The 27,903-nt window shown below is 29.5% G+C and overlaps 4 protein-coding genes across 9 annotated transcripts; 1 reads left to right on the top strand and 3 right to left on the bottom strand.

The window, feature by feature from the left end:
- Nucleotides 1-1,786: 1,786 nt before the first annotated feature.
- On the top strand, nt 1,787-7,328 carry LOC103483059 (probable pectinesterase 68). The gene is made up of 5 exons (XM_008439492.3): nt 1,787-2,124; nt 2,761-2,950; nt 4,536-4,742; nt 6,238-6,476; nt 7,026-7,328. Exons 1-5 carry the CDS (start codon nt 1,892-1,894, stop codon nt 7,180-7,182), a joined length of 1,026 nt encoding a protein of 341 aa, XP_008437714.3. The 5' UTR covers nt 1,787-1,891; the 3' UTR covers nt 7,183-7,328.
- Nucleotides 7,329-7,653: 325 nt separating this feature from the next.
- Nucleotides 7,654-12,840, bottom strand: LOC103482609 (polyadenylate-binding protein RBP47B'). Of its 5 annotated transcripts, XM_008438855.3 has the most exons (10): nt 12,304-12,477; nt 11,956-12,192; nt 10,903-11,386; nt 10,149-10,222; nt 9,942-10,072; nt 9,596-9,692; nt 8,907-8,921; nt 8,623-8,778; nt 8,248-8,348; nt 7,654-8,139 (listed from the first exon to the last, which is right to left on the bottom strand). In XM_008438855.3, the coding sequence occupies exons 2-10, from the start codon at nt 12,088-12,090 to the stop codon at nt 8,049-8,051; spliced, it is 1,284 nt and encodes a 427-aa protein (XP_008437077.1). In that variant the 5' UTR covers nt 12,091-12,192; nt 12,304-12,477; the 3' UTR covers nt 7,654-8,048. The 5 variants fall into 5 exon arrangements, 4 of the variants coding, with proteins under 4 accessions (XP_008437077.1, XP_050945781.1, XP_008437078.1 ...); XM_051089824.1 differs by lacking the exon at nt 8,907-8,921 and having other exon boundaries at nt 12,304-12,840; XM_008438856.3 differs by having other exon boundaries at nt 10,909-11,386; nt 11,956-12,480.
- Nucleotides 12,841-13,525: 685 nt separating this feature from the next.
- Nucleotides 13,526-14,921, bottom strand: LOC103482608 (zinc finger protein ZAT9). Its single transcript, XM_008438852.3, has one exon. It carries the CDS (start codon nt 14,738-14,740, stop codon nt 13,952-13,954), a length of 789 nt encoding a protein of 262 aa, XP_008437074.1. The 5' UTR covers nt 14,741-14,921; the 3' UTR covers nt 13,526-13,951.
- Nucleotides 14,922-22,733: 7,812 nt separating this feature from the next.
- LOC103483058 (WAT1-related protein At5g47470) lies at nt 22,734-26,376 on the bottom strand. 2 transcript variants are annotated; one of them, XM_008439491.2, is made up of 7 exons: nt 25,825-26,376; nt 24,992-25,057; nt 24,728-24,844; nt 24,355-24,613; nt 24,117-24,278; nt 23,851-24,002; nt 22,734-23,039 (listed from the first exon to the last, which is right to left on the bottom strand). In XM_008439491.2, exons 1-7 carry the CDS (start codon nt 26,013-26,015, stop codon nt 22,907-22,909), a joined length of 1,080 nt encoding a protein of 359 aa, XP_008437713.1. In that variant the 5' UTR covers nt 26,016-26,376; the 3' UTR covers nt 22,734-22,906. The 2 variants fall into 2 exon arrangements, with proteins under 2 accessions (XP_008437713.1, XP_050945780.1); XM_051089823.1 differs by lacking the exon at nt 24,992-25,057 and having other exon boundaries at nt 25,825-26,375.
- Between the last annotated feature and the right edge of the window lie 1,527 nt (nt 26,377-27,903).

Here is a 27,903-nt window from a genome sequence, read left to right as displayed (position 1 = left end):
ATTTAATTTGAAGAATTTTTTTTGAATACAATATAATAATTTTTTCATATATACTTTCAATAAATCTTAGTAATAAACAAGGAACTACTGAAACTAGTTTTAAATTTTGTTAAAAGCATATTGAAAAACATGAATTAAAATGGTATTTCAAAAAACATTTCCAACCAACATAATTGGGATAATCTTTTGGCAGAGAGAGACATATGATATTTAATTATATAATATAGAATGAGGGTTTCAGAAGTCAAAAGTTTGCCTACAGATATTATTTTATTTTCCTGTCCTTTCCAAAAATTCACAATTTTATTCAACAAAAGTTAGTCCACTTTTAAGAAACCACTTGTTGGTAAAATAACGTATTATTTTCTTGCGTTGTGTATTCGAGACTACTCAACTAAGACATTCTTCGAAAAGAATTTAAATAACTTATTTAATGTCTTACGTGTTATTCAAGTGATTAAAAATCTAACGGTTGATAGTATAAATACTATATATCAACTAAACTATGTTTATGTTGATTAATATCAAAGAATATAGTGTTTATGCCATTCGAACTAAGAATGAATAGATCATACCTTAATGAAGTGACTTTGAATGCAGCTTGGTAAGGAACATCGTGTCATCATCTTCCATCCTACGACGTGAAGATTTCAATGATACTCTCAAAGATCGATGGTTTACAACTAGCTAGTAGTACAACTATATGCAATATTGAAGAATTAAACAATAGTTGCAATAGACTGCTTAGGCAATCTGGAATGACAGGAATAACGTTGGACTAATGAAGCCAATTTCAGATCAGATCATAATTGAGAGGCAAATGGGTCATCAAATTAAAATAATGTTAGGAAGCCAATTTCTTTGGTTAATTATTTTCCCTTAGGAAGCTTTTTTATATTTTTGCCGTTATTTTTGTTTTTGCATGCACTCCCCTCTTTCTCATCAATCTTCTATTCATTTACTCTTTTTAACTTTTTCACAAAACAAAGAAGAAAATGTCTTTCTTATCTTTTTTTTTTCACAAAACCCCTCTCTCTTTGCATCTCTTTTCACACACTTTACTCAATTACTTTCTTATAAAACCAATCCATTTCATTTTTTTAAAAAAAAAACCGTTCATGTTCCATAAAAAATCTACTAAAGGATAAAGTTCATTTCACTTATTTTTCTATTTTTTAAAAAATAATATTATTGTTTTTAATCTATAAGAAATATAAAAAAAAAAATTCAAACATAAAACAACATGTAGGTTATAAGCTAGAATATAGATCGACACTTTTAGTTCAACTCACGCACCCACTCCAAATTTTTATCTTCATTTAAAATGTTAATGAATTTCTACTTCAAAATTAATTACAAACCGTGTAAACAAAATTAAGTTTAATATCTAAATCTTTGGAAATTTATATAAAAACATTTTTAAATACATCAAAATAAACCAAAATATTTACAAAATATAACAAAATTTTATATTAAAACATTTCTAATAATTTCGCTGAGTGTATATATAAAAAGAAAAAAAAAAAAAAGGGATATTTGTAAAAGGGAGTAATTGAGTGAGTTTCGGCGGGAAAAAACGTCTTTTGCAAGTCTTATCTTAAACAAAATCCCGAAAACAACCTCAACAGAAATCAAATACTACGAAATTGGGACTGCCGTATTTTTTTCCCAAATCAATCCCCAACACCCTTCCCCTTCCGCAACACCCCAAAAAATGACCGTTATATAAACACCAAAACAAATAATAAATAACCATTTCCTTTCTTACAAAAATAATAATAATAATAATAATAATCATTCCCTTCCATCTCTCCCTTTATTTAAATATCCACAAAACATTCCCAAATTCCCCAAACGAAAGAAAAAAGCCCTCCTCTCTCTCTCTCTCTAAATGGCATTCTTATTCGTCCACTCATTTTTCTTCTTCACTTTCTTCCTCCTCTGCTTTTTTTCCGCCGCAACCAATCACCTCCACCACTGGGTCGGACCCACCGGCCACCGCCTCATAAAAGTTAACGTTAACGGTGGCTCCGACGTGTTTCTGTCCGTGCAAGCCGCCGTGGATTCAATTCCCGATTATAATACCGTTAACACCATCATCCGAATCAGCCCTGGATATTATGTGTAATGCCCCTCTTCTTCTTCTTAATTATACACATTCATCATTTTAATAATTAATTCCCACAATAATGACAACAATAATAATTCACGTTGTTATCTTCTTCTTCTTCTTCTTCTTCTTCTTTTTTGTTAACTTTCGCTTTACGTATAAAACTTTCCCTCTTTTTTTAGTAACTTTCCCCAAACGCATTGTTCGAATTTAGTGTTTTTTTCTTTTAAAAAAGGAAGAATTATGGAGAAAACATAAATATTATTCGTCCATTTTATATTATATTCTTCTTCTTCTTCTTCTTCTTCTTCACTTGTAAGCTTCCAAATTAGCTCGTGGGTCTTAAATTAATTCTTTAATATTATTAACTCAGTGTCACCATTAAGATTTTGACACTTCTTTTTCCTAATTAAAAATCCCAACCTTTACTCAATGAAACTTGCCTTGTGTCGTCGAATTCTTTCTATAAAACTAAACTATATTGTTATTATTATTTTTCCATGTTATAGAAATTGCACTTAGTTTTGGTTTGACTTAATCAATGTCTTCTAGATTACATTAATTAATTACTACTATTATTATTATTCTTATTATAATATAGTAATTAAAATGAATGTATTATTATTGTTGTTATATTAATAATGAATCAGGGAGAAAGTTGTGGTGCCGGCGACGAAGCCATACATAACATTTGAAGGAGGGGGAAAGGAGACGACGGTGATTGAGTGGCACGACAGGGCAGGTGACCGTGGTCCGAGTGGGCAGCAGCTTCGTACTTATAGAACTGCTTCCGTTACCGTTTTTGCTAATTACTTCTCTGCCCGAAACATCAGCTTCAAGGTATATCATTTTGCCCCCACCATACTTACTTACATACTCACTTTCCTCCACGTGAACTTCCCTGATAATTATAAGTTTCAAATTTTTAAAATACTATTTTTGTCTCTTTTTCTTTATTTTTGTCTTTGTTTGATCAAATATAACATTGTTGATTTTTTAATAAAATTAAATTTTTATTATCTGTGTTATAAACTTAGAAAATATATTCACGTCTTGATCAACAAAATTATTATTATTATTATTATTATTATTATTATTATTATTATTATTATTATTATTATTATTATTATTATTATTATTATTATTATTATTATTATTATTATATAACAATAAAGTTAAACATTTATTATTAGAAGTATTGAGATTAAAATGGTATATAATTTTATAATATAGACACAAAAGCTATACATGGTTTCACAATTTTGAAAAATAAAATCTGCCATAAAGTAACTTTGGGGAGCACATGCAGAACCAATAAAAGAATTTATGTCTTGATGATTTTTATTTTGAGACAATGATTGTTAAAAAAAAATATATAGTTTAATGTATTTTTATATGAGCAGAGAGAGATTAAAATAATTTAAAAATTTAGGGATTAAATTAAAGTTCTAAAAAATAATGGGAAAACAATAAAATATTATATTGGGGTCAAAGGTATATTATTGATATGATAATAAAATGCATTTTAGGAATTAAGAGGTCGGAATCTTAGTCATAGATAAGACAACAACCAACAAAGCTTCTTAGAGCAAAGTGCTTTTACTTAATTGATATCCATACTGTATTTTAATAATTAGGTGACTATTTTGAAATTTATTTAATTTTAAATGACCTCTCGCATGTTAAATTTTAATTTATATACTTTTAGTAAAGCTAGATATATTCTGCTTAAAAGTAATTTTTTATATAAGAAAAAATAACATATGGATATGTTTTCAAAATTTACCTAACTTAAACATGATATTAATTTAAATTTTAAATTAAAAATTGTATCCATTTAAATCTCAAATTAATAATCGGCTCAAATAACTTTAAATTTAAACTTTCAAATAACAACAATTAAATCCTTAAACTTCTTAAAATTAGACCTCAAAACTTACCATAATGGTCAATATTAAATCTACAAAAGATAAAAGTTGGGTCTCTAAACTTATATAATCAAAATACAATTTTGTACAACTATGTAAGTTTGAAGATCACGTTTAAAATTTTGAATAAGTTTAAAAATTCAATTTTTTATTTTTGAAAGCTTAAGGGTATAACCATAACTATTATCGTACTTGATTTTTGCAATTTATTCAAACTTACATATAATTACAAAAATAAACCAACAAATGATAAAAATTGAGTGTCAAACTTAATTTAGATAATCAATACAATTTTATACAATTAATTTTATACAATTACTTATGTTTGAAGATCTAATCTTAAGAATCGAGTAAATTTGAGTGCCTAATTTTAAATTTTGAGGGTTTAAGAATATAACCGTAATTATTACTATCATTTTATATGCAATTTGTGGATTTTCCTTTTTTTTTTTTTTGTTGATATTTTGCAACTGATAAACGGTTGACGTTGACGGCAGAATACGGCACCGGCGCCATTGCCCGGAATGCAAGGGTGGCAGGCGGCGGCTTTCCGAATCTCCGGCGACAAAGCGTACTTTTCGGGTTGCGGATTCTACGGGGCACAAGATACCCTTTGCGACGATGCCGGCCGCCATTACTTCAAAGAATGTTACATTGAAGGCTCCATAGACTTCATCTTTGGAAATGGCCGTTCCATGTATAAGGTATCCCTATTTTTCTTTTTTCTTTTTTTTTTACTTTTAATAACATAAAACATATATATATATATATTCCTTTTAATTAGCCTTAATTTCTATTTTAATTAGAACAAATAAAATAGAAATTAAGTTAAAGAAACAAAATTTAACTTTTCTACCTTTTTCTACCTCACAAGTTGTTGAAGAAACAAAATTTAATTTTTAAAAAGAAAAACAAAGTTGTGGTGTCTTTTTTTTAAGTATTAGGAAAAAAAGTTAAATTATGAATTTAGTCTGAAAATTTAGTTCTTATATATATTTTAAAAGTTAGAATTGATGCATTTTTACAGTCGTAGAAGCAGTTTTATCCAACTAAATGAAATTTTTATTAAAACTAATTCTAATTATAAAAAGAAAAACTATAGAGACTAATTTGTAATTTTGTTTTTCAAATATAGGGATTGTATTTATAATATGAATAAAGGGGAGAAATTAGGAAACACTAACCATAGAAAGAAAAAAAAATGGTACATATATTAACTTTTGACCCCACATATATTATATTGTCTCAATCAAATTGGAAACAATATAGGGGTTAACTTTTTGAAAGTATCTTCAAGAAAAAGAATTGTTTAATTTTTTATTAAAAAAAAAAAAGTAAATTACAAAAACGATTGGTTGCAATTGTATCCTTAAATATTCGATTTTAAAAATTGAACCCTAAAAGATATATAAATGTAAAATCGGAATCAAATTAATAGGTTTAAGTAATTGTATAAATTGATATATTTGTATAAGTTAAAACTTTCATTTTTATTGTTTGCGTGGTCTAATTTCTAAGATTCCATCGTAAGGGTTTAATATTAGTAATTAAAAATTTGAGAGTTTAATTGCAACTAACATCTTAGTTTTGGAGTGAATTTTACAATTTACTCGAATAAAAAAGTTCATGAAGAAATTTGGAGCTTTTACAAAAATAGTAAAAAAGTTTATGAAATAGAGCTCATGTCACTCAATTTTCTAAATTGCAAAAACAGTAAATTTAAAAATGGATAATCCCCTCGATAATTTTCTCATAACCATCTAATAGTCATCATATTTATCATATTTACAATATGAAAAAAAAAAGGTGTTATGAGCCGTTTTTTCTCTTAAAAAGTTCTTTTTTTTTTTTTTTTTTTTGTCTATATTATACAATTTTCCAAAAAATTTTGACCATGGATAGTTGTTTTTCAAAGTAATGTTAAAATGGGTAATTTATTTAATTAACATAATTTTGTGGTGGAAGTCATGGGACCTATAGTTAAAATAGGTCACACTTTACCATAATGACCTTATTTAGCCATCAAGCAAAAGATAACTCTATTTTAAAATTTGTTTTTTTATTATTCCTAATCGTGGCATTAATAATTAGCTTTTCCAAATGCATCTGAAATTGTTATAATAAATATTTTCTAATTAACAACAAAAAATGTTTCCCATCTCTTTCTTTGTGTCTCTTTCCTTTATGTTTGTGGTGCAGGACTGCGAATTGCACTCCATAGCCACCCGGTTCGGTTCCATAGCAGCTCAAGATAGAAACTCTCCACACGAAAAGACCGGGTTTGCTTTCCTTCGATGTAAGGTAACAGGTTCGGGACCCATCTACGTGGGCCGTGCCATGGGGCAGTACTCGAGAATCGTCTACGCGTATACTTACTTTGATGATGTGGTAGCACACGGTGGATGGGATGATTGGGACCATGTCAGCAACAAAAACAAGTAAGAAGAATTTATCCTTATTCTCTCTCTTTCTCTTTTCTGTGTCACATAACAAATAATGGAATGATTCTGCACAATTGGCTCTGATCTTGAGCAAGAGCCGCCAATTTAATCGTCACCTCAAATATCTTTCTAACCTCTAAATTGTGAAGGACTATGTGCGTTTAGTTTCTAAGATTTCTGAATTAGCCAATTTAGACGCTAAGTTTATAAGATCCTTCCATTAAAAAAATCATTTAAGTTTGAATAAAAATGTGACCAATATAAGCTCAGCTCGACTAGCATTTCTATATTCTCAAGGACAAGAGCTCCCAATAATTAAGACCTTTTCAACCAAAAAAAAAAATTAATTAGATGCTGAAGTGGCAAAGATGAGTTGAAGAAAAACTAATATCTCCCTCCTCCCTCATCGCTTGTTTTGAGCTGCGAGAGCAGTATGAGTGTACACTGATATCAGTTGAACACGACCTTTTGATAATTGTTTACTACTCTTCTCTCATATATATACTGCACTCTCGATTAATTCTTTTTGTGTGGCGAGTGGTGCAGGACTGTATTTTTTGGAGTATACAAGTGCTGGGGGCCAGGGGCGAGCAAAGTAAAAGGAGTATCATGGGCCAAGGAGTTGGAGTATAAAGAGGCACATCCATTTCTAGCCAAGAGCTTCGTCAATGGCAGACACTGGATTGCTCCCTCTGATGCTTAGTTCTTCTACCTCTCCAACATTGCAATACAATACTTTTTAGTATATATGCGTTTTTTACTCATTTCCAAATATTTATATTAATTATATTCATTCAATTTGTACTCCACAAATAATACTCTTCTAATACACACTATTTAATATTTTAATATTTGTTATTATCTATTTTTTATTGTCACTCAATTCCAAAGTTCTAACAATAAAAGCAACGATTGAATGATCATCAATTCGGCTGTTTTTTCCTACAGAATTGATGCAGTTAATGAAAAATATTAAGAGAAACATAGTATTTTTAAATTTATTGCTAAGCATATCCCTTGAAATGTAAGAGATTAAGATAAGTCATCTAATTTTAAAAGCAATGGTTTCATTTATTCATTTTCCTTAATTAGATTGAGGGAAATTTTCCAAGCAATTAGCAGAAGGAACCAGAAAATTGAGAAATTTGTTTTGGGAACCAACCATCTTCATCACTTCATTCAAAAACTCCATTTCATTTCAGCTTCATTTTCTTTTTGCTAAATTTAATCTGACAAAACAATTAAGCTGCCTGTTCAAAATACAACTAGTACACTTCGGCATAATGAGACACAGTACAGATCAAAGCAGATGTTCTCCTGATATGAAAACTCCATTGCCAAATAGTTGAGAGCATCATCATAATACATAGAGCATCAAAGCACCTAACCTTGGCAACCCTGTTCCTATAGTAAAAACTGTATTATTAAATCAAACACATTATACCGTACATGGCAACGGTATTGTGTCAATATCATCGACTATGAGTATGGTCAAGCATATAAAGCACATAGTGTAGTTTTTCTCCAGTTGCCTTCACGCACTGCCAACATATTTTGACGAACAACCACTCATGTTTGCCTAACCAGTGATGAAGTAGTCAACCATAACGGCCAGCCTAAAATAGCGCTTTCATGTTTTGAGAGGTATGCATCATTTAAACTGCCAAAATTAAAAACTTGATGTCAATGCAAGTTCAAATAAAAATAGAAACTTGTACATTCCTGATCTTGTATTGTAGCTAATTAGGGACAAAAGAGAGAGCCTTACTAATCAACATCCGGTGTATCCAGCGTATCATTCCATTCCTCTCCTTGTTCTACAGAAGGGACTGCACCAGCTACCGTGGCCAAATCTTGTACGCCGTCAACCTAAAAGAAAAGAGTTAAAATGAATAGTTCCAAGATCAAAAAGGCAAATACATTTTCTGGATGGATGAACCTTTTTCTACAAATATATTGCTCTTGATTCCCACTCATTTTATTCTGATTCTAAGCCTTAGCATCTTGAAAGGGCAATTAGAATTCACCCAATAGACTCCAATTGAAAAATGGCTGCAAACAAATAGATTATAACAATCACTTTGCCCACTATCTACCATAGAAGAGTATGGAGCTCTTGCCTTCTAAAGAAAATGAAACTTACCTGTTGAGGATATGAGGCATAACCCGAATATGCACCATAAGCATATAAAGATGGATCTTGTACAACTCCATATCCATATGCATCATAAGTCCCTCCATACCCATAGTAAGCGCTCCACTGGTTCGGATCAACTTGCTGACCCCAAGTAGCCAAGTCCTGAAATTCATCACCATTTCATCAGTCTACCCAATAGAGTGAGCTCTAGTTCACTATGAGCATTAAACAGGCTGTTGTGACTTGCGAGAGCTTGCTAACAGAAAGATAACATGCATAATCAATTTTACCAAGGAGTCGATTTCCTGTACCAAAAAATACCCATTTAGCTAAGCAAATATTTAAAAACAATATATTATAGTATAAGTAAATGATTCTGTCGGATAAAGGTTTGTAGATGATTGTCTTTATACTTCTCTGAGGTATACCTCATCTCCACTTTCCAGGCCTTTCCTTTACATCCTATTTTCGTACTAGGGTGATTTAACGTTCACAAAAGAAAGGTATTTTAGCAATTTTAGTCCTTATACTTTCAAAATAACTACAGTCCCTGTACTTTGAGTCCTTATACTTTTGAGGTTTGTTCAAAATAACCATAGTCCTTGTACTTTGAGTCCTTAGAATTTAAGATTTCTTGAAACTACATTAACTAAAATTGGACATTTGAAAATACAAAGACTACAATTGAAAAATCTCAAAGTACACGGACCAAAAATGGTATTTTAGCAAAAATTATTCACTATGATGAATGCGAGCCATTTTTCCATAGATATGAAATATCAAATTCACAGGCTAAATAAAAGACAACACGCCTAATGTTTTATGCACAAACTCATTAAGCAATCAGGGTTTTGTAATTTAAACCCAAAAGCATGAATTAGAAAACCACATAAATACATATCACATCCACAGTGGAAAAGTATGCTGGTATATCTAGGAAAATATTTGTTCTGGACTTCAGTAGGAAGGTCACAGTTACCTGCTTGGCAGCTGGATTTCTACCCCAAGAAGTACGAACCACTTGTTGACCAATTATCTTTCCTTGCATCTTTTGGATGGCTTCTTCAGCTGAAGCCCTGCATGGACATGATATGGAGAACATATTAAATCCAAAGTCCAAATGTTCATGTGAAGTAAGAAGTCAATAACATATCTTTGAGAAGCGTACATACACAAGAACTTTCCATCTATTCCATAAGATGTTTTTCCCCCCACTCCCTGAACCTTATTATTGTTCACAAGCTTCTTTCAAGGCATAGAAACAGGAGCAAGGAGAGATGCGATTTACTCAACTTACATCAATAAAATTAATCATGCAAACACACCTTGTCCCAAACTGTACAAAACCACAGCCTTTCCCGGCAGGAATTTTCACATAAGCAATCTCACCAAACTGCAAAAAAGTTTGCTTCAACTCCTCCTCTGTAATATTAGGATCCAAGTTGCCAACAAATATCTGCACAAAGCACAATGTAGTAAGAGATGAGCATAGAAACCAGACGAAGTAAAACTATCACTTGTCCTTGACTTACTGTTGTGTTATTTGCATCATAATCTGCTGGAAGCACAGGCACGGATGTAGTGTAGGCTGGAACTGGGTACATTGCTAAGACAAGAGACACATTGGTAAGTACAAGTTTTAAAATAGGAAATTACCATCCCATCTTAAGATTTTTCAAGGGAAAAGGAAAAAAACACCAATACATTAACAATGAATTCTTTTTTACTTGAAATTTGCAGATATCCTCTCCCCTCAAGGCATTTAGAAAATATTTTTGACATTGACTAAACATATTTATCCAAAATATTCAATAAGAGAGAAATTCTATTTTGACATATACAATAAATAATAATTAATTTAACACATTTTCATCATAGACCCAAGAACACTAATTTAGCTAATATCAACTAAAATTTCAGAATGATCAAACCTATTAACTACTAGCTATAGGTTTGATCATGCAAAAAGAAAAAAAAAATGATCTTAGCACTATCCAACAAAGAACTCCCATAGACAAAGGTGAAATTCAAATTTTAAGGCCAAAAGTTTCATATCTACGACTATGACTACTAGCAAAGATATGAAACATAACATGCAGTTATGCAAATAGAAAAGCTAGAAGCACTGGAAACTTGGATGGAAAATTAATTGATTGATTGATTGATTTGGATAAAAGCGTTGGAAACATGGATGAATAGTAAAAATGATTGTACTCACTCCAAGAAAATGTGAGACAACAAAATGAAGAAGAGTAAAGGCAATACTGAACATTCATTATTCATTACCTTTACCTAGACTATATTGCTGCTGAACACCGATGGTTTTTTTAGGTGTTGCTGCACTAATACGCATAGGCCTAGTTGAGCAGTAAACACCATTCATTTCTGACATAGCTCGATTCCTTTCATTTTCATCAGCAAATTTAACAAACCCATATCCCTTTGAACGACCAGTGTTTGGATCAGTCACAACTTTAGCACCCCTAACAGATGGGTATTGCGCTCTAAAGGTCTCTTGCAACAGATAGTCTGTAACATCAGGAGCCAAATCCCCCACAAAAATAGAGTGCTCTGGGCCAGCATCAGGGCGCCTTTCTCCAATTCCAAAGGAGGCCCAATTCAATCTGAAAGTTTGCTCTGTTCCGGGCATCTGAGTTCCATTGTATGTCTGCAAAATTCTTTCTGCTGCAGCATGAGATACAAATTCCACAAACCCGTAACCTTCAGGCTGGCCAGTGATCTTGTTGCGAATAATTTTAATTGATATTACCTGCACTAGAAAATATAGCATAGTCAACAAACTACAGAATGTTCTTGTCCGAATGCAGCTGAGTTACAAGCTCTTACTCAAATTCTAGAACACAAACAACAAATAGACATCAGACATTTGTAATTCGCATAGGGTATTGGAATATAACAGCAAAACAACTATAAAAAACTATAGCTTTATACATTGGTGTTTCTACTACCACGGCTCTCGTGCATCAAACTCATCCCCATTCAGTGGCATGAAAGTTCATAAGAGAGGCTCTCCCTCAGCCCATATTTCAGATCTCGGCACCAATAGGGCAAGATACAAATACGTTCTAATTTTACGCACCCAAATGTACTTCCAAACACCAGACAATTTCAGGAGAAATTATTTGGAAAGACCTAACTGAAAGAAGAAAACCTCAAGAATCCACTTACCCACATCTAAATTTCATACCAACAACGTCATCAGCTAGAGAAACTGGTGAAATCCTAACGAGTTTATGATTACAAACATCACCATTCAACACCAAAGTTACAAAAATAATAATAAAGAAAGAAAGAAAGAAAAGAAACTAACAAACGAACCTCCCCAGTATGAGCAAAGCAAGAATTAAGGTAAGACTCATCGACCCAGTACTGCAAATCCCCTATCCAAAGCGTTCTAACTTCCTCCACCGTAGTTGGTTGATGGTGAGTTGGTTGACCTGCCAGTGTCGCCATCGTATCTATTGACGCATTATCTTATTGCTTCGGGTAATTGACTTTGCTGATGTTCTTGTAAAGTTTGAGAGATTGTTTCTACACTCTCCCACTTCGCTGTCTCTGTAAATTGATCCGTGACTCCAAAGATTTTGGGGGCAAAAGCTTGGTAATCGCTAAAGATTTTATAAATTAGGAGAGAAACATAAACAAGTGGAGAGATTTGAAGAAAACCTGCGGATTCTTGGCTCTTGCCACTGCTAGGGTTTTTGTTTTCGCGCTGGGGACGACGGTGACTTTTGAAAAAAGAAAAAATATCTCACTTTTTTATTATATGTAAACTTAGGTTGGGTAGATGAATGACTCATGAATCTTGCCCTACCCTTTCAATTAAGGTTTTCGAGCTTTTGTTTACATCATGATCGAGTGAAATTATTAAAACAAAGTTTTGTACTTATACATTAGTCTTTTCTTCTATCATTTTTTTCTTTATTGTCTCAATGTCTTGTTTTCTCAATTTTCTCCCACTTTCGTTTATCTCTCACTCTCACTCGTCGTTTTTTTGCTCTTTGATATCTTGCTCCATTGCATTTTATGTTTTAAGCAAAGTTTCGATTGCCAACAACGACACCTTTCACAACACATTTGATGACTAATGCAAAATGAGGAAGGAAATTTGAGGATAAGACAAAGGAGAAGAAAAAGTTTTACAACTTTGACTCTAGATGACGACAACAAGTTAACAACATTGTAAGATTGAAAAAATTGGACAAAAACCATTTTGAGTTTAAGATAGGGTTTTTTAGTCCATTTATACCAAACAGAAGCTTCACATATTTTTCAGTCCATATGCATTTTTATTTTAGTTTTAAAAAATAGTTTACTTTAATTATAATTTAGTTATTTATTGTGATACATTTCAATTATTTACTTCGATCAAATTATCACTCATATGTTCAACTTTGATGTTTCTTTATGGATCATCTATTAATTATGAGCTCGAAAGTCTAACAACATGAGCTCGACTACTTATTTTAAATAACAAAACTTTTGAAAATATTTACAAATAAAATAGAATACTACAACCTATGTATGATAAACCATGATCGTGATTGATATATTTTAGCTTATTTAACTATATTTGAAAATAGTCGTAAAAAGCTCTCAGGTTTCATATAGTGTTTCTAAGTGTATTTCAATGCAATTGTAATTAAACAACTATTCTTGATTTGATTTAAAGGAGTTTGGACAAATGGGTGTTTTCTATTAGATGTAATTTTAATTCTAATTTTATCCTAAAAACTAAGTCACAAATATTTTAAATCCCATGTTGAGATATATTAGTAGTAAGAATGTTTTAGATGAAGGTCGACTTGCCTAATTTTTATTTCTTTTATATCCAACATTTCAATACATTTTTTACATGAAAGATAAATAACAAAGTTGAACAAAGTAATTTTGTAATTTAGCCTAAAACTAATGGTTTAGGCTACAATTTCTTGTTCTTATTATTTTTGGTCCACAATTGTTCAAAAGCAGCACTAATCTTTCCTTTCACAATACTTTTTCCTAATCATCTTCTTTCTGTCTTCTCTAAGTAAACACATTTCTATGGTCAAACCCAAACAAAAAAGAACACACTCATAATTGAAAATGTCTGTTTCAATTCAAACCATACCCATTAGACCAAGTCTTTCACTTAGCTTCTTCTTCTTCTTCTTCTTCTTCTTCTTCTTCTTCTTCTTACCATTCAAAATTCCAAGATTCCAATTTTCAGTTCCTTCTCTCTTTTTTTTCTCTTTTCACCTTTACCAAAAAAGAAACTAAACCCAAAAAGAAATTGAAAATGAGGCCATTGAACTAATTAACAAAATAAGAAAATTTAAGCATCAGAAACTACACTGTAATCATCTTCTTCGAGAGGAGCTGGTAGGTTGAGATCTATGAGACTAATTTGAAGTTTCAAAGAAACAGAGGAATTATTTGTAGTGCTCACAAGATGAGATCTCTTATGGCCACCAAGTGCTTGACCTGATCCAAAAAGCTTATAACAAAACGGGCATTTGAAGATTCTTCTTCTGTTTCCCTCTTCTTCTTCTTCTTCTTCTTCTTCTTCTTGTTCTGATTGACAGATTTTTTCATGGCTAAACAGAGCTCTATAAGATCGGAACTGTTTCTTACATTTCTCACACTTTTTCTTCCTTCTAATTCCTTTCTTCACTTTAATCTTCGACCCCAATTCCTCAAACCATGATCTCCCCTCATTCTGATTTTGACTCTCGACCCATCGATCACGTGACAGCATCATCAAGCAAATGGCTAAGTCTTCCTCCGGCGAGGCATCGGAAACAGAGCTAGCGGGTTCCACTTCCAGTTCCACCTCCGGTTTTCGCCACCGTTTGGATCGTTTTCGAGTTGGGTTTTTGGATTCGGTCTCGCTCTCTCTATCTTGAAGAACAATGTTGAAAACAGGATCTGAGAATCTGAAATCCCCCCTCTTCGGGTTTTCTTCTCTAAGCTCGTAAAGCGTTGATTCGTCGTGGTCGGAAAAAGAGGATGAGGGGGACGGAGGAGGCTTGGGCGGTGCAGTGAGATGAGCCTTCATATGGCCTCCTAAGGCTCTGCCATTGGTGAAAGCTCTAGAACAGAGCTTGCATTTGTGGGATACCATTGAAAAAGCAAATCAAAGCTCTCTCTCTCTCTCTCTCTCTACAGAGTTTCATATACAAAAGAGGAGAGAGATAGAGATGATTCCTTTGTAATTTATGTGTAGAAATTGTTGGTGGTGTGTTGCGTTTTGATTTGAGAAGGGGAAGTAGAGAAGGGAAGTTAAAAGGAGTAGGTGACAAGCATTCCTCCACCAAAAGTTGCAACACAACACCACATCCCAATAAATATTTTCTTCTTTTCTTTTTCTCTAAATATTCTCCTCCCCTTACAATAAGGAAAAATATTAATATTATCAATATTAAAAAAAGAAATAATTTTAAGATTTGGAGAAAAAGAAAAATTCCAAACTGGGCTTTCTATTTTCTTCTCCCTTATTATTACTATTACATTGGTGTAATTTTTAGTGGATAAACCTTCAAAAAATGTTCCCCAAAACTTCAATCATATAGGGAAAAAATCGATTATTATAGTCCTAATTTGTTATAGTTGAATTATATATAATTAAAAAGAAAATAAAATAAATGAATAGAAAGTTTTGAAATAATATTAAAAAGTAAGTAATTAAGAAGCACGAAATAGTATTTATTGTAGAGATGATTACTGTAATATTGGATATTAATTATCATAAGTAGTTGAATTGAAAATTGAATTTTGTATGCACTAAGAAGTAAGGAATCTAAACTTTTTATGTTAGTATTTAGTCTTTTTAGGATCTGTTTAAATGTTAAATGGTTTACTAAACTATTTGCTATGAAATACAAATTTAGAGACTTATTAGGTATAAAAATGAAAATTTAAGCACTTAATAGACGTTTTTATGGTTAAGGGAACTATTGAATATACGATTGAAAACTTTAGAACTTACTTAACATTAAATAGAAGTATGAGTGCTAAACTTTTTTTTAGTTCAACAATATGTTGATTTGTAGATTCGACCTTTTTTTTTCTGAAAAAATTAAGTTTTAAACTTCTAGACATTCATGACTGAGATTGTATACTTTAATAGTATGTGGTCTAAGATTATATTTGCTTTGAAAATTTTGTGAAAGTTGTACATAGTGTAAATGTAATATAATTTATAACAATTTGCTTCTTAAACTTGTCATTTAAAATCATAAGATTTTACATTCTCAAAATGCCAAACACACAAACACATTTCAAGCAAATTCAAGCACGATTCAATAGATGGAGATTTAACCAACAAAGTTGTGGTCAAATCACTTACTATACAATTGTTGAACCAAAAAGAAAAACAAATACTCGATATTCTAACCATCCTTCCGAATAAATTAAATGTATAATTTCCATTAGATTTAGCTAGGTAACAATCAAATCGAATGCAATTCTACACAATTCTTAAGCATTCCTTTGAAAAGAAAAACAAGATGAAAATTGACTAAGTTTATCTAAAATCAAATAGGATCAAAAACTAGAATATTTAAAAAAAAAAAAAAAAATTAAAGCAATTGCATTCATCCATTTCACCCGCAAACTATATCATATATATTTACTACATCTAAATCATGACATCTATTTCATTCATACACTCAAATCACCCATAGAATAGTTTCATAGTTCAACCATAACTCATAGGGAAGGAAATTCTCATACCCAAATATTTCGTAATAAAAAGAAACAAAAAAATAGGAAAAATATATTAACAAGAAAGAAAGAATGAATATAAATTGTTTAAACATATCTTAACCAACAATTAATTGGATAAAATTTGTAATTAAGAAGACAAAAAAAAAAAAGAAAAAAGGAGTGTTGAATCGATTTGATTAATCAGAAAAAGGCAAAAATTGGTTTAAAAACGACAAGAAATTTAACAAAGTTAGAGGGAGGAAGGGGAAAAAAGTAGGGACAAGTAACACGCAATCCTCGCCGTCCACACCTTTAATTATTTCTTTTACTAACCCTCTCTTTTTTCACAATTTTCACAATTTCCCCCAATTCCATTGCCATTATTGCAAATACTCTACTTTTGAAGGACTCATAATTAATTTAATTTTCACATGAAGATTAGAATATAAATCGGCGTTACACCCTATCATGGGTAGCACAATGATGTTCCCTACACAATAATGTTGATTGTGTAACATGTTTATTTTATTGATTAATTTTTTAGTACTTATATTTAATTTTCTTAATTAAATCTATGGTTTATTTTTTAAAACTTTTTTTTTATCAACAGTCCATATGCAACTTTCTTCGTTTTGATGCCTTAGCTCGTGACTTGATTTCATCATATTTATTCCTTTTTCTTCGTTGATTCACAAGTTTGAATTTCAAAAATTAGGAACAAAAGAAATCAAAACTTACAGTATTATTGTTGATGGATGAAATGAATACATAATATCCATCGTTTCTTAAATCTTTTGTCATAATATAAGTTAATAAAATTAATATATAGACCTATATCTAAATGTTTACCATTTGAATTGAAGGATCTAAAAGTTCTAGAATAAAATAAATAAGAATCAAGATTTTATAATTTTTCTTATAAAATATAAAATCTCATATGATTTTTTATTTTTATATTTTACATACATTCCATAGTCTTTCGTTCTCAAATTCATAATTGTAAATTTGACTATTAAAAGTGAGAAACGGTGCCGTATAGAACAATTTGAATTATTTTTATATTTTTGATGTGAGATACTTGTCAATAAATATTGCTAATTAATTGGAAATTAAATTAAAATTCATAACTTTGTCTTTTATTTATTTTATTTCACTATGTATCGTCCTATTATAATTCTTGGTCTAAGTCAAATATGAGAATTATGGGTTTGCCTATTTGATAACTATAACAAAACAATATGAAATTTTCAAAGTGAGACATAATTACTTGTCAACAAATATTGAAAAATTATCAACAATAATTCAATTCAAATATATACACTAAAATTATATATCTTTCCTTTTCAATTTTGTCTACGTACATATCTTCCTAGTATATATATACATAACAACTATATATATGTATATATGTTGTCTCCATCAAAATGAAAAGCAAATAAAAATAAAAAAAAAAAGAATACACGAATGGACTTATAATGTAGAATGGTAATGAAAATGAGTAGAAAATTATTTGATTTATAGATTTTTTTATTTTTGGTTCTATATATTTTATAAAACTTGTTAATTCGATTCTAAAAAAACCAATTCATGTGTAGAAAATACGATTTTTATATGTATATTTTTGTTTCAATTTTCATTTTTAAATGACAAATAAGTCCGATGTACTTTCAAATAAATGTTAAATGTTGATTTTTTTTAAAGAAAATATTATTATTTTTTATATAAAATTTGAAAATATATTAATTAACATGATGTTTTTCTTGTAAGAAAATGCACATACAATTTAATTAATTTTGAGGAAAAAAAATCAACAACCAAGAAATAAATTTAAGATTTAATTTTAAATTAAAATAAGGTAATTTTATTTGGATTGAAATGTTGGAAAAAAAAGAAAAATGAAAAATAATAATGTGTTGAAGGCAATTGATAGGGAAGATGGAAGAAAAGGACATGAGTGGATTTAAGATTATGGATGGGATGTTAACCCATACAGTTAATATATATCACATGGATTGTCCAATTTAATTCAATGGTGCAAACATTATTCTTTACTTAGCTCAATTAACACATTTCTTTCTTTAATTCTTGTTAGTGATAGATCAACTGACAAAACAAAAACAAAAAAATTATGCTCTTAATTATAAAGTAACCGTGAATATTATATCCTAATCATTTGTTTTTTTTTTTTTTTATTTATTTCAAATTAAACTTATAAATTTATCGATAACTTTGGTTTGTTATCTACTTTCTACGTGTAATATATTTTATTTCTTTAAAATTTCACTAGAATTTAGAGATATTTAAAAATATAGCAAAACAAATAATCAAAATATTTATAAAATGTAACAAAGATTCACATTTTATCAATGATAAACACGATAAACAACGACTGACTTCTTTTATCAATGTTATAAGTGTCACTGGTATCAATGCCTATTATTAGTAAAATTTGAAATTTTACTATATTTTGTAATTGTGTAAAATTTAAAGTAGGAGAAATCATCAGTCAGTCGGAGTCGATTGGTTTTTTTTTGACAAAATCGACCTGGTCGATTTAGTAAAGTGTCAAACCGACATCGACATCAATGAGTAGGAGGAGGTCGGTCAGTTTTTATCGAGTCGGTTTAACCCTTCTTGAATTAAAATTATCAATTTGAAACTCTCCAAAACTGCCCTCTCGCTTTTCCATTGATCGACTTCAATAATTTTGATTGGTCGGCTTGATTTTTTTGATCATTATGTTCACCTTGATTTAAAGAAGGTTGAGTACCACCGCATCTATCTTATTATTGAAATTTGTGTTTGTAGTGACTTTTTTCCCCACCTTTTCAAACATAGTGTCCTTATAATCTTTAAGAAGAGGTGTATGGGTCCAAATGTTGAATAAATGGTCTAAAACTTCATTCTATAATATATAAAAAAAAATTGAATAAAATTCTACAACATTTTTGCAAGTGAATTCAACCCAATTTACAAAATTCTATTATTGTCTACTCCTTTCCAAGAGGTGGCTAGAAATATATAATTTAAATTCAAAGGAAAAATATATTATATGTATATATATATATTAAATTATAGGGAGCCATTTAATGTGTCACAAGATATGATCAACATGGTTGAATAACCTTCTAATAACAATAATAAATAAATAAAAATCAAGTTACAAAAATATAAGAGAACTACATCTATTCCATAATTTAGATTTTGAATCTTATTTTGAAACATTGCACACATATTCCAAAATTTATAGGAGCTAACTATAAACATTAAGTAGTAATCGTCTCGTACATGTTATATGGAATGAAATCAAAGACTTGACCAACACGATAAATTTAATTTTTAATTCATTAATTTACTAATGACTGAGTTTAAGAGAATAACATGTGAATGAACTGAGATCAAACTTGAATGGGAGATCAAATTCTGATGATAGAAAAATATGGTTAAAGATAAGACTTAAAAGAATTGAAAGTGTTAGATTGTATGGAATATCAGTATTTCATTGATGATTCATTGATAATAATGACAGATTACAGCCCTATATATAACCATATTAAAACACACTAAAGGAAAGAATATACAAGAATAATATAATATTTCATAAGAATAATATTTCCTAAAAATACTCTAATTATGTCAATATCCTCCCTCAAACTCAAGGTTATCACAAACTTGAGTTTGTTAGAAAAACTTACTAAACAAATCAGTAAATCTAGGATATCAAGAACCCACGAAGAAGAAAAACACAAGGAACTTCTAGGTTGGAGACAGATCCCACAAAGAACAAAACGAAGAACTTCTGGGATGGAGATAGATCCCACGAAGAACAAAAGGAAGAACTTATGGGATGGAGACATAGATCCTCGATCTATAACAGAACCTACGAAGAACATACCGAACTTCTGGGTCGGAGAAATAATTACTGATTTGAAAACAGAATAAATAAATAAATATATATATATATATATATATATATAGATCGAGATAGCGAAGAAAACGATCGAGATAGAGACGGAGTGTTATAATGTTGAGGAGGGAACGTCAGTGGAGAGTAGCCAAACCCTAAATGCAAACATGAAGCATAAACAAGTAATGGGATTTGATCCTGAAGAGGAAAGAGGGTGGTGAGGATATTCCGGCTGTTCCACGACGACTTGGAGTTGACGGCTTGGATCGGAGATCTGAACGGAGGTGGGGCGGAGCGGATTTGAAGGGCGGCGACGGCGGCTGATGCGAGAAGCTTCGTGCAGCTGACGTGGGTTGCAAAGGAACGGGCGAGGAATGGCAGATCTGAAGGCAGCGGCAGCGGCGTCTGAAGTTGGGGGCGGCAACGGACGTGGGTCGCAAGCGACTAGCGGCAAATGGATTTTTAGGGAATTGTGGGGGCAGATTTTTTTTTTTTTTTTTTTAAAGTAAAAACAAAGAGTGAAAGTGGGAGATTTACATTTGGGGCTGCTGGGTCTACCTCCGTCTATGGCTAGTCATTGACGATAGACGGAGGTAGAGATCGAACACGAAAATAGAGATCGACTAAAACCTAAAGCTCTGATACCATGTTAGATTGTATGGAATATCAGTATTTCATTGATGATTCATTGATAATAATGACAGATTACAGCCCTATATATAACCATATTAAAACACACTAAAGGAAAGAATATACAAGAATAATATAATATTTCATAAGAATAATATTTCCTAAAAATACTCTAATTATGTCAATAGAAAGTTTACTATTCATGTTGGTATAATGTAATTTCTTTCTATTGGCTTTTACATACAAGATTTAAAATATCGATGTCGTAATTTTAAGAAAAATTTGATGAAAATATCGATAAAATGTCCATTTTGATGGATATTTATGAAAAAAATTACAAAAAATAAAGGGAATTAAAAATAAAATAAAATTAGTAAATAAATATTTTATTGTTTTCCAATAAGCAAACATGTCTATATTATTTATATTGTATTTGTATTAATCAGTAATATTTTGATATCTATCTTTTGTGTTAGGTGAATTTTTTACAATATTATCCAAATATCAATTTACTTCTCATATCGAATCGAACTCATGTAATCATGTAAAATATATCATCAAATCAACGACAAATCAACCTATCTGCCCATATACAATAATCTCTTTAATACCCACTAATTACCCCTTTCATCACACTTGTGTGTGTTCGCACCAAACCATCACCATTTTACAACTAAACTATATATATCTACGATCACCCAAAATTTATATGCATCAAAAGCAGGTTAATTATCCATATATTGTCCTTATCGTACTAACGAACGAGTACGAGCAAGAATAATTTGATTGATAAATGATTAAGAGAACATGTTGGTGAGAAGTGTAGAATAACATGTTAAACTTTAAAAGAAATGGTTTTTTTGATCTTAAACAAAATAAAATGCACAAAATATAAAATCTATGTATCTTCAACAAAAAATTCTTTTTTTAAAAAAAAAGTAATTAAAAAAATACCTGACCGAATGAGACGTTAGACTTAGAATTTACAAAACTAAAAACATACGAGTTTAGTGAGGCTTTAGCTCAAATAATATAGGAAGAACAAGTACCAAGAAGAGTAAGAAAATTAAACATAAAGCATTTGCGAAAGAATATTATAGATAGTTTTCAAAAGGTAACAAAAAGAATCTCTTGTTCAAAAGATTCACAAAAATAATGGAAAAGATTATTTGTTTTTAAGAAGAAATAAAGTGTGTTATAGTATATATACACATACATTCACATAATTTACGAATCTAAAATACTCTCAAACTTTCTCTTTTTACCGATGAAGTATATAATTATTATTTTTAAATTACCTTTGATGAAATATTTTCGTTTTAGGTTACAATCATACAATTGCACGTCCTAATTTTTTACGTATAAAAAATCTAAAGAATTTCTACTACAACATAATGGTATTTTTTGTTGGTTTAGAAACTAAGAACCAAACCAAACCGATACTTTTATTTAAAAAAGAAAAAGAAAAGAAAAGATACAAATTAGATATCCAATAAAAGAACAAAACTAATCTAGATTAGTTTTTATTGGTTTAGTTTATTATCAGTTTTTGACTCTTTTTTTTTTTTTTTTTTTTTTTTAATTTCTTGTGGTGGTTTGAATTAGTCATTTTTTTGTTATTTTCAATTTAAAATTGAGCCATTTTTATATATTTTGAAATCATACATTTTTATTTTTTCTTGACATTTTCCTAATTAATAATTAAAATACCAAAAGTACTTAAGATTAGAGTTTATTTTTTAACATATATATTCCCAATCTGATTTTTTCAATAATTTTTTGTTTTCTCCAAATATCAATCAAAATTTCCAATTTTATACTAAAAAATCAAAAAAATAAAAAATAAAATAAAATAAATTGATGCTAGAATATATATAAGCCAAAAAAGTTATTAAAACTAAAGAAAAAGGGAGAAAGATCAAAGTTAAATATTCTTCTTTCTTTTTTTCTCCCTCTAAATCTAAATTTCAAGTCCAATTTTCCATTAGATTTCCCAAGATAGGGAAAAAAAAAAAGTGAGAATAATAAATAGTTTGAAAGAAGTATCTAAGAGAGCAAAGGTTTTTGAAGATCAAAGTCGTCATGAGTTTCATAGCCACTTTCATCACAATAACCTTCATTTCTTATTGCCCATAGCACAAAGTAGAGACCACAAAACATCACCAACATACCACCCAAGCTGCACTCCACAATTACAAATATAACAATTAGATTCAAAGTCTTAACATAATTAAAAATAACTTTTAAAAATTACTAACTAATATAATAAAATCTACCAAAATCTTTTGCTATATCTATAATTTTTTAAAATGAGACATTGTACATTTCATTATTTTATCTATAAAATTTTTACTTATTATAATTATCATAAAATCAAAATCATCTCTTTTACCAACCTTGTCATACAATTTGATTAAATCGTTTAATTTCATCAAATTAGACATGAATCTATTGTTTGGATTATATTCTCAAGTATTTAATTTTAAAATTAAGTTATTTTGGGAAAAAAAATTAGAATGTTTGAAAACTACTCTAAATAGATTTTGAAGTAAAGTAAAGATATGTCATTGAGCTTACTCGTTTTAATAATATCGTATTTTTCATAAGTTTAAGTTTTGACTATTGAAAATTTAACCAAAGAATAACTTTGCCATAAAACTATTTAGTTCGTTTAATTTTCTTTCGAACTCTTATTAGGTTTTTTAGATAGAAATCTTACTAGTTTTTGAAGCATATAGTTATGTCATATAATTCACTTCTAACATATAAAAGATGATATTCTTTTCGTTAATAAAATTCACTAAATACGTAAGAGAAAGAACATGGCTTCTAATCACATTAAAGATTAAGATTGTAACTAAGCGTGTAAATTAGATGAAAATGAAAGTTTAGAGTTAAAATTGACGAAGCTAGACAAGGTTACGGTTAGAAATTGATGAGTTAGAGAAAGAGTTTGGTTTGGAATAACAATAATGTAAAAGTAATGGTACCTTTCAACAGAAATAGTGTCTCCTAAGGTGAAGAGCGAGAGAATGACAGAGAAAACAGTTCCAATTGGACTGAAAATTGATACCAAAACTGGTCCTCTCTTCTTCATTGCCCATCCATTGAAGCTCAAGCTTATCCCACTCATTATTCCTCCCTAATACATACATATATATACATATATATACATATATATATATATAATTATCGATTCATTATTGTATTCCCATAATAACAACAACAACAATAAATTAAAGTTTTCTATTTTTACCAAAAGAGAATAGGAGAATAAATCCTTAATGTTGAGAACGGACCAATCTTTTAGTAAGTTGTGATTTTGAAGTAGCATTATAGATGCAGTGGTGAACACTCCAATAAAGGATGTTATTGCACTCAATGACATTGGTGCTGGTAATTCACCTAGTGCCGTTGCCTATAATACATACAAACATTATACATATATACAAATATAATCATCGATCGATCGGTCGATCACCGACTAAATTTACCTGCAAGACAACGTTGCTTGATAATATGAAGACAGCCAGCATTAAGTAGAAACAACCAACAATTTTTTCCTTATTGAAGAGTACAATGGTGGTAAGTAGTGGTGGTGGAGACGAAGTAGTTGTCGTTAGTTGTTGGTGTTTTGATGGTATTATAATGCTGCTTTGTATTATGCTCATTGTGATTGCACCTACTACACATAGCAATGTCCCTAATATCTTTACTTTGCTGTATACACAACTAACTTCCACTCTCTCTAATCTGCATACATAATACACACACCATATTACATTTCAAGTAATTCTCAAATATGATCTTTATATGACTGATATGAACTATATAATATATGATCTTTGTATATATATATATATATACCTAAAACACCAGGCAATGATAAAGATGAGGCCAGGGGCAAGGTTGGGCATGGCAGTAGCCATGGCCGGAGAAGTCAGCTTTATACCTTCTAATAGCAAACTTTGGAACAAAGTTACTCTGCACAAAATTAATTAAATAAAAATATATATTAAAGTTAATTAAACAAATAATTAAATAAATAAATAAAAACTCAATTAATTAATTAGAGTATAATTATAATTTATATGGGAATATACAATTAATTTATAATTGAATATTAATTACCCTCCAAAGGAGATGAGAACAAGTTGAAGCATCAACTTAAAACTCAATTTCTTTGGCCATTTCCTCCTGCATATGCATTTCCACATCATCATTCTTCAATCTCATCACTTTGTATCAATATCACTTCTTAAAATTGATCATTATTTAAATTCATAACTTTAACAAATACATCTGTTTTTTTCTTTAATACCATCTAATTAATCTTTTCTATAAGGATGAATAATATTGTGCAGACTTATAATTATGTTGATTAATTCTACATTATTACACATAGACAAAAATTTATAAATATTCTTAAACTTAAAATAAATTAAAAAATAAGTTTATTAATTTGAGGTTAAAACATAAAATTTCACAAATCCCACAAAAATTTTATGATAAAACTTCTCTTCAAACAATAACTAATCAAATAAAAAATATATATTTAACTATAAATATACACTAAACTTTCAAAAATACTTTTAAACTTATAATTTTAAAAAATAAAAAAATTCATAAAAACTAAGGTTTAACGTTTTTAAAATAAACTACGGATAAATTTTAAATAAAATAAATATAAATCTTATATAAATAAATATTAAGTTTATCACTTTTAGTTTTGAATTTTATCAATGACTTTTATTAATTAATGTCTATCCATGTGGCTAATAGAAATAATGTAACGCTATATTTTATAAATATTTAATTAAATTTATCATTTTTAACTATTTTCCAATAAATATTGTATCTTTAAATTTCTTAATTTTTGTTTCGTATAATAAAATAATATAATTGATAGCAAGAGAATTACAAAATTTGTGTATGTAAAGAAGCAAATAAAGAGAGAGAAAGACCTTTCAAAATAAAAGGCGAGAGGAGAGAGAAAGAGAGAAGTAGCAGCCGCGAAACAAACAACGACGGTGAGCGGATTTAGCCCTAACGACATCAAATAACTCAACAATACCGAATTTCCGGCGTATATCAACTGCACCACCATCAATCCTCCGATCACTGCCGCATCTTCCATTCCTCCTCTCATCATCATCACTATTCCCCTTCCAATTTCCCTCTCACAATTTCCTAGTTACTTTCCTTCTCTCTTTTCCCACCACATTTCTTCTAACTCAACCTGCATTCTCTTCTTACCCTACAATTTCCCGCCTCAGCCGCCCTTAAACGGACTCCGATTCCCGTCGTCCGTCGTCCTCCGGAAGAATAAAACAAAAGGTAAAATGGAATATTCTAGATCTAGCCTCTGTTCTTGATTCTCTGTCTATTTATATATATATAAATATATCCATATCTGAGTGCTTCATACCTAAATTAATCCCTAAATTCTTTCTCCATCTCTAATTAACTTGGATTTTTTTATGCTATATTTTCTCTCTAATCCCCCCCTTTTTTTTGTTGATTAATTAATTTAGTAAACTCTTCTTTTTTCTCATAATTATTATATCTTCTGTCTTTACTAAGTTTATTGTTGTTTTGTTCAAACTCTTTTGATTATCTGTTGGCACATTTACTTTACAAATTTTGAAAACATATTCCCTGTACGAAATAACGATAATTTTATTTAATCGATTTTAATAAAAGATTAAATTTTAAAAATTAAAATTAAGATTTATTGAAACTACAATAATTAAAATTTGAACAAATACTAAAATATAAGAGCAAAATTTTATTTAATCCTAAAAACAATTGGCATTTTAACCCATTTTAATATAATGTAAATTGGTCATGTGTTAACGGTAAAAAAAAAACGTTTATATATTTAGTTCAAATATTTTTTTGTTCTTATTATTTTTTTCCTTTTTTTTTTTTTTTGAAAGTCCATAGACATAAATATTTTATAAATATTTTTATTTAATTATCCTTATAGTCAAAATTGACATTTCATACCTTTATATTATGCTATTTATAAATGGTTTAAATTGTTTGTGTTGATTGAATGACAAAATCTCAATTTAGAAATAGTGGAAATGTCAACTAAATATTATTAAAGGAATGTTTTCAAATAGTGAAACCTATCCAATTTTCCATAACACATTTTAAGGGTATTCATAAAAAATTTTCGTAACAATATCTTTATTACTAATATATAAAGAATCATAAAAGAAATTAAATTAATAGACAAACATTATGGAACTAAAATATGATCCGAGTTTTGGAAGATTCGTTCAGGATATGAGACTTTTATCAAAGTAGAAATTGGGCCGGCCCAATTTGGGTTTTAGTGGGCTCCTTTTAACTTACGATTGATTAGACTAACGCATCATCTTATCACATCCACAAAAAAATAAATAAAAAAATAAAAAAAATAACAATCTATTGTTACATAATATCTTCTTTTGTGGATACTAAAAGATATCATTTTTTAACTTTCTTATATATATATATTATAAGATGGATAGAAAATTGTTTCCGAAAGTTTATAACTAAAAATGTCTCCCCGACACGACACCTGTACATGAAACTATGGCTCTTTTTAGGACAAACAATTATAGAGACAGAGAATCATACATCTAGTTCATTTTAGTAACATGAGTTCGTTTAATTTCACGTAAACCTTTGGATGAAATTTTGTTGACTAATATATATACTTGATGGGTAAAGGTTTAAATAGATTTTGACCAATTACTTAGATTTAAAACATGCTTTTTTTTGTTTTTCAATTATACGTGGAAAGCATTTAAATGTGAAATGAAATTTTGGGTAATTAAAAAAAGTTGATATTAATGTCTTTGATCTTAATAGTCAAATTCATAGCTTTAATGAATGTATTGAGAAAGCCTTTCAACCCATAATATGGTTCAACTTTACAAAGTAATTACATTAATGATAATTATTTAATAAAAAAAACACACAAAAGTAAAAATATTTTTATACTTTTTCTTAAAGGATCTCTTTTTAATATTTTTACATAATTAGACTTA

This window comes from Cucumis melo, chromosome 9 (assembly GCF_025177605.1).
Source record: "Cucumis melo cultivar AY chromosome 9, USDA_Cmelo_AY_1.0, whole genome shotgun sequence".
Lineage (NCBI taxonomy): Eukaryota > Viridiplantae > Streptophyta > Magnoliopsida > Cucurbitales > Cucurbitaceae > Cucumis > Cucumis melo.
Note: the sequence above shows the minus strand (reverse complement) of the source record. Positions and strands in the feature narration are given on the sequence as shown.

Coding starts and splice junctions, on each gene's coding strand:
- LOC103483059 (XM_008439492.3), top strand. CDS start 1,892: ATGGCATTCTTATTCGTCCACTCATTTTTCTTCTTCACTTTCTTCCTC. Junction 2,125..2,760: donor ATCAGCCCTGGATATTATGT/GTAATGCCCCTC, acceptor ATAATGAATCAG/GGAGAAAGTTGTGGTGCCGG. Junction 4,743..6,237: donor ATGGCCGTTCCATGTATAAG/GTATCCCTATTT, acceptor TTTGTGGTGCAG/GACTGCGAATTGCACTCCAT.
- LOC103482609 (XM_008438855.3), bottom strand. CDS start 12,090: ATGGCGACACTGGCAGGTCAACCAACTCACCATCAACCAACTACGGTG. Junction 11,387..11,955: donor GCTTTGCTCATACTGGGGAG/GTTCGTTTGTTA, acceptor TTTCTAGTGCAG/GTAATATCAATTAAAATTAT. Junction 10,223..10,902: donor GCAATATAGTCTAGGTAAAG/GTAATGAATAAT, acceptor CTCTTGTCTTAG/CAATGTACCCAGTTCCAGCC.
- LOC103482608 (XM_008438852.3), bottom strand. CDS start 14,740: ATGGTATCCCACAAATGCAAGCTCTGTTCTAGAGCTTTCACCAATGGC.
- LOC103483058 (XM_008439491.2), bottom strand. CDS start 26,015: ATGATGATGAGAGGAGGAATGGAAGATGCGGCAGTGATCGGAGGATTG. Junction 25,058..25,824: donor CTCGCCTTTTATTTTGAAAG/GTCTTTCTCTCT, acceptor ATGCATATGCAG/GAGGAAATGGCCAAAGAAAT. Junction 24,003..24,116: donor TATTCTCCTATTCTCTTTTG/GTAAAAATAGAA, acceptor TGTATGTATTAG/GGAGGAATAATGAGTGGGAT.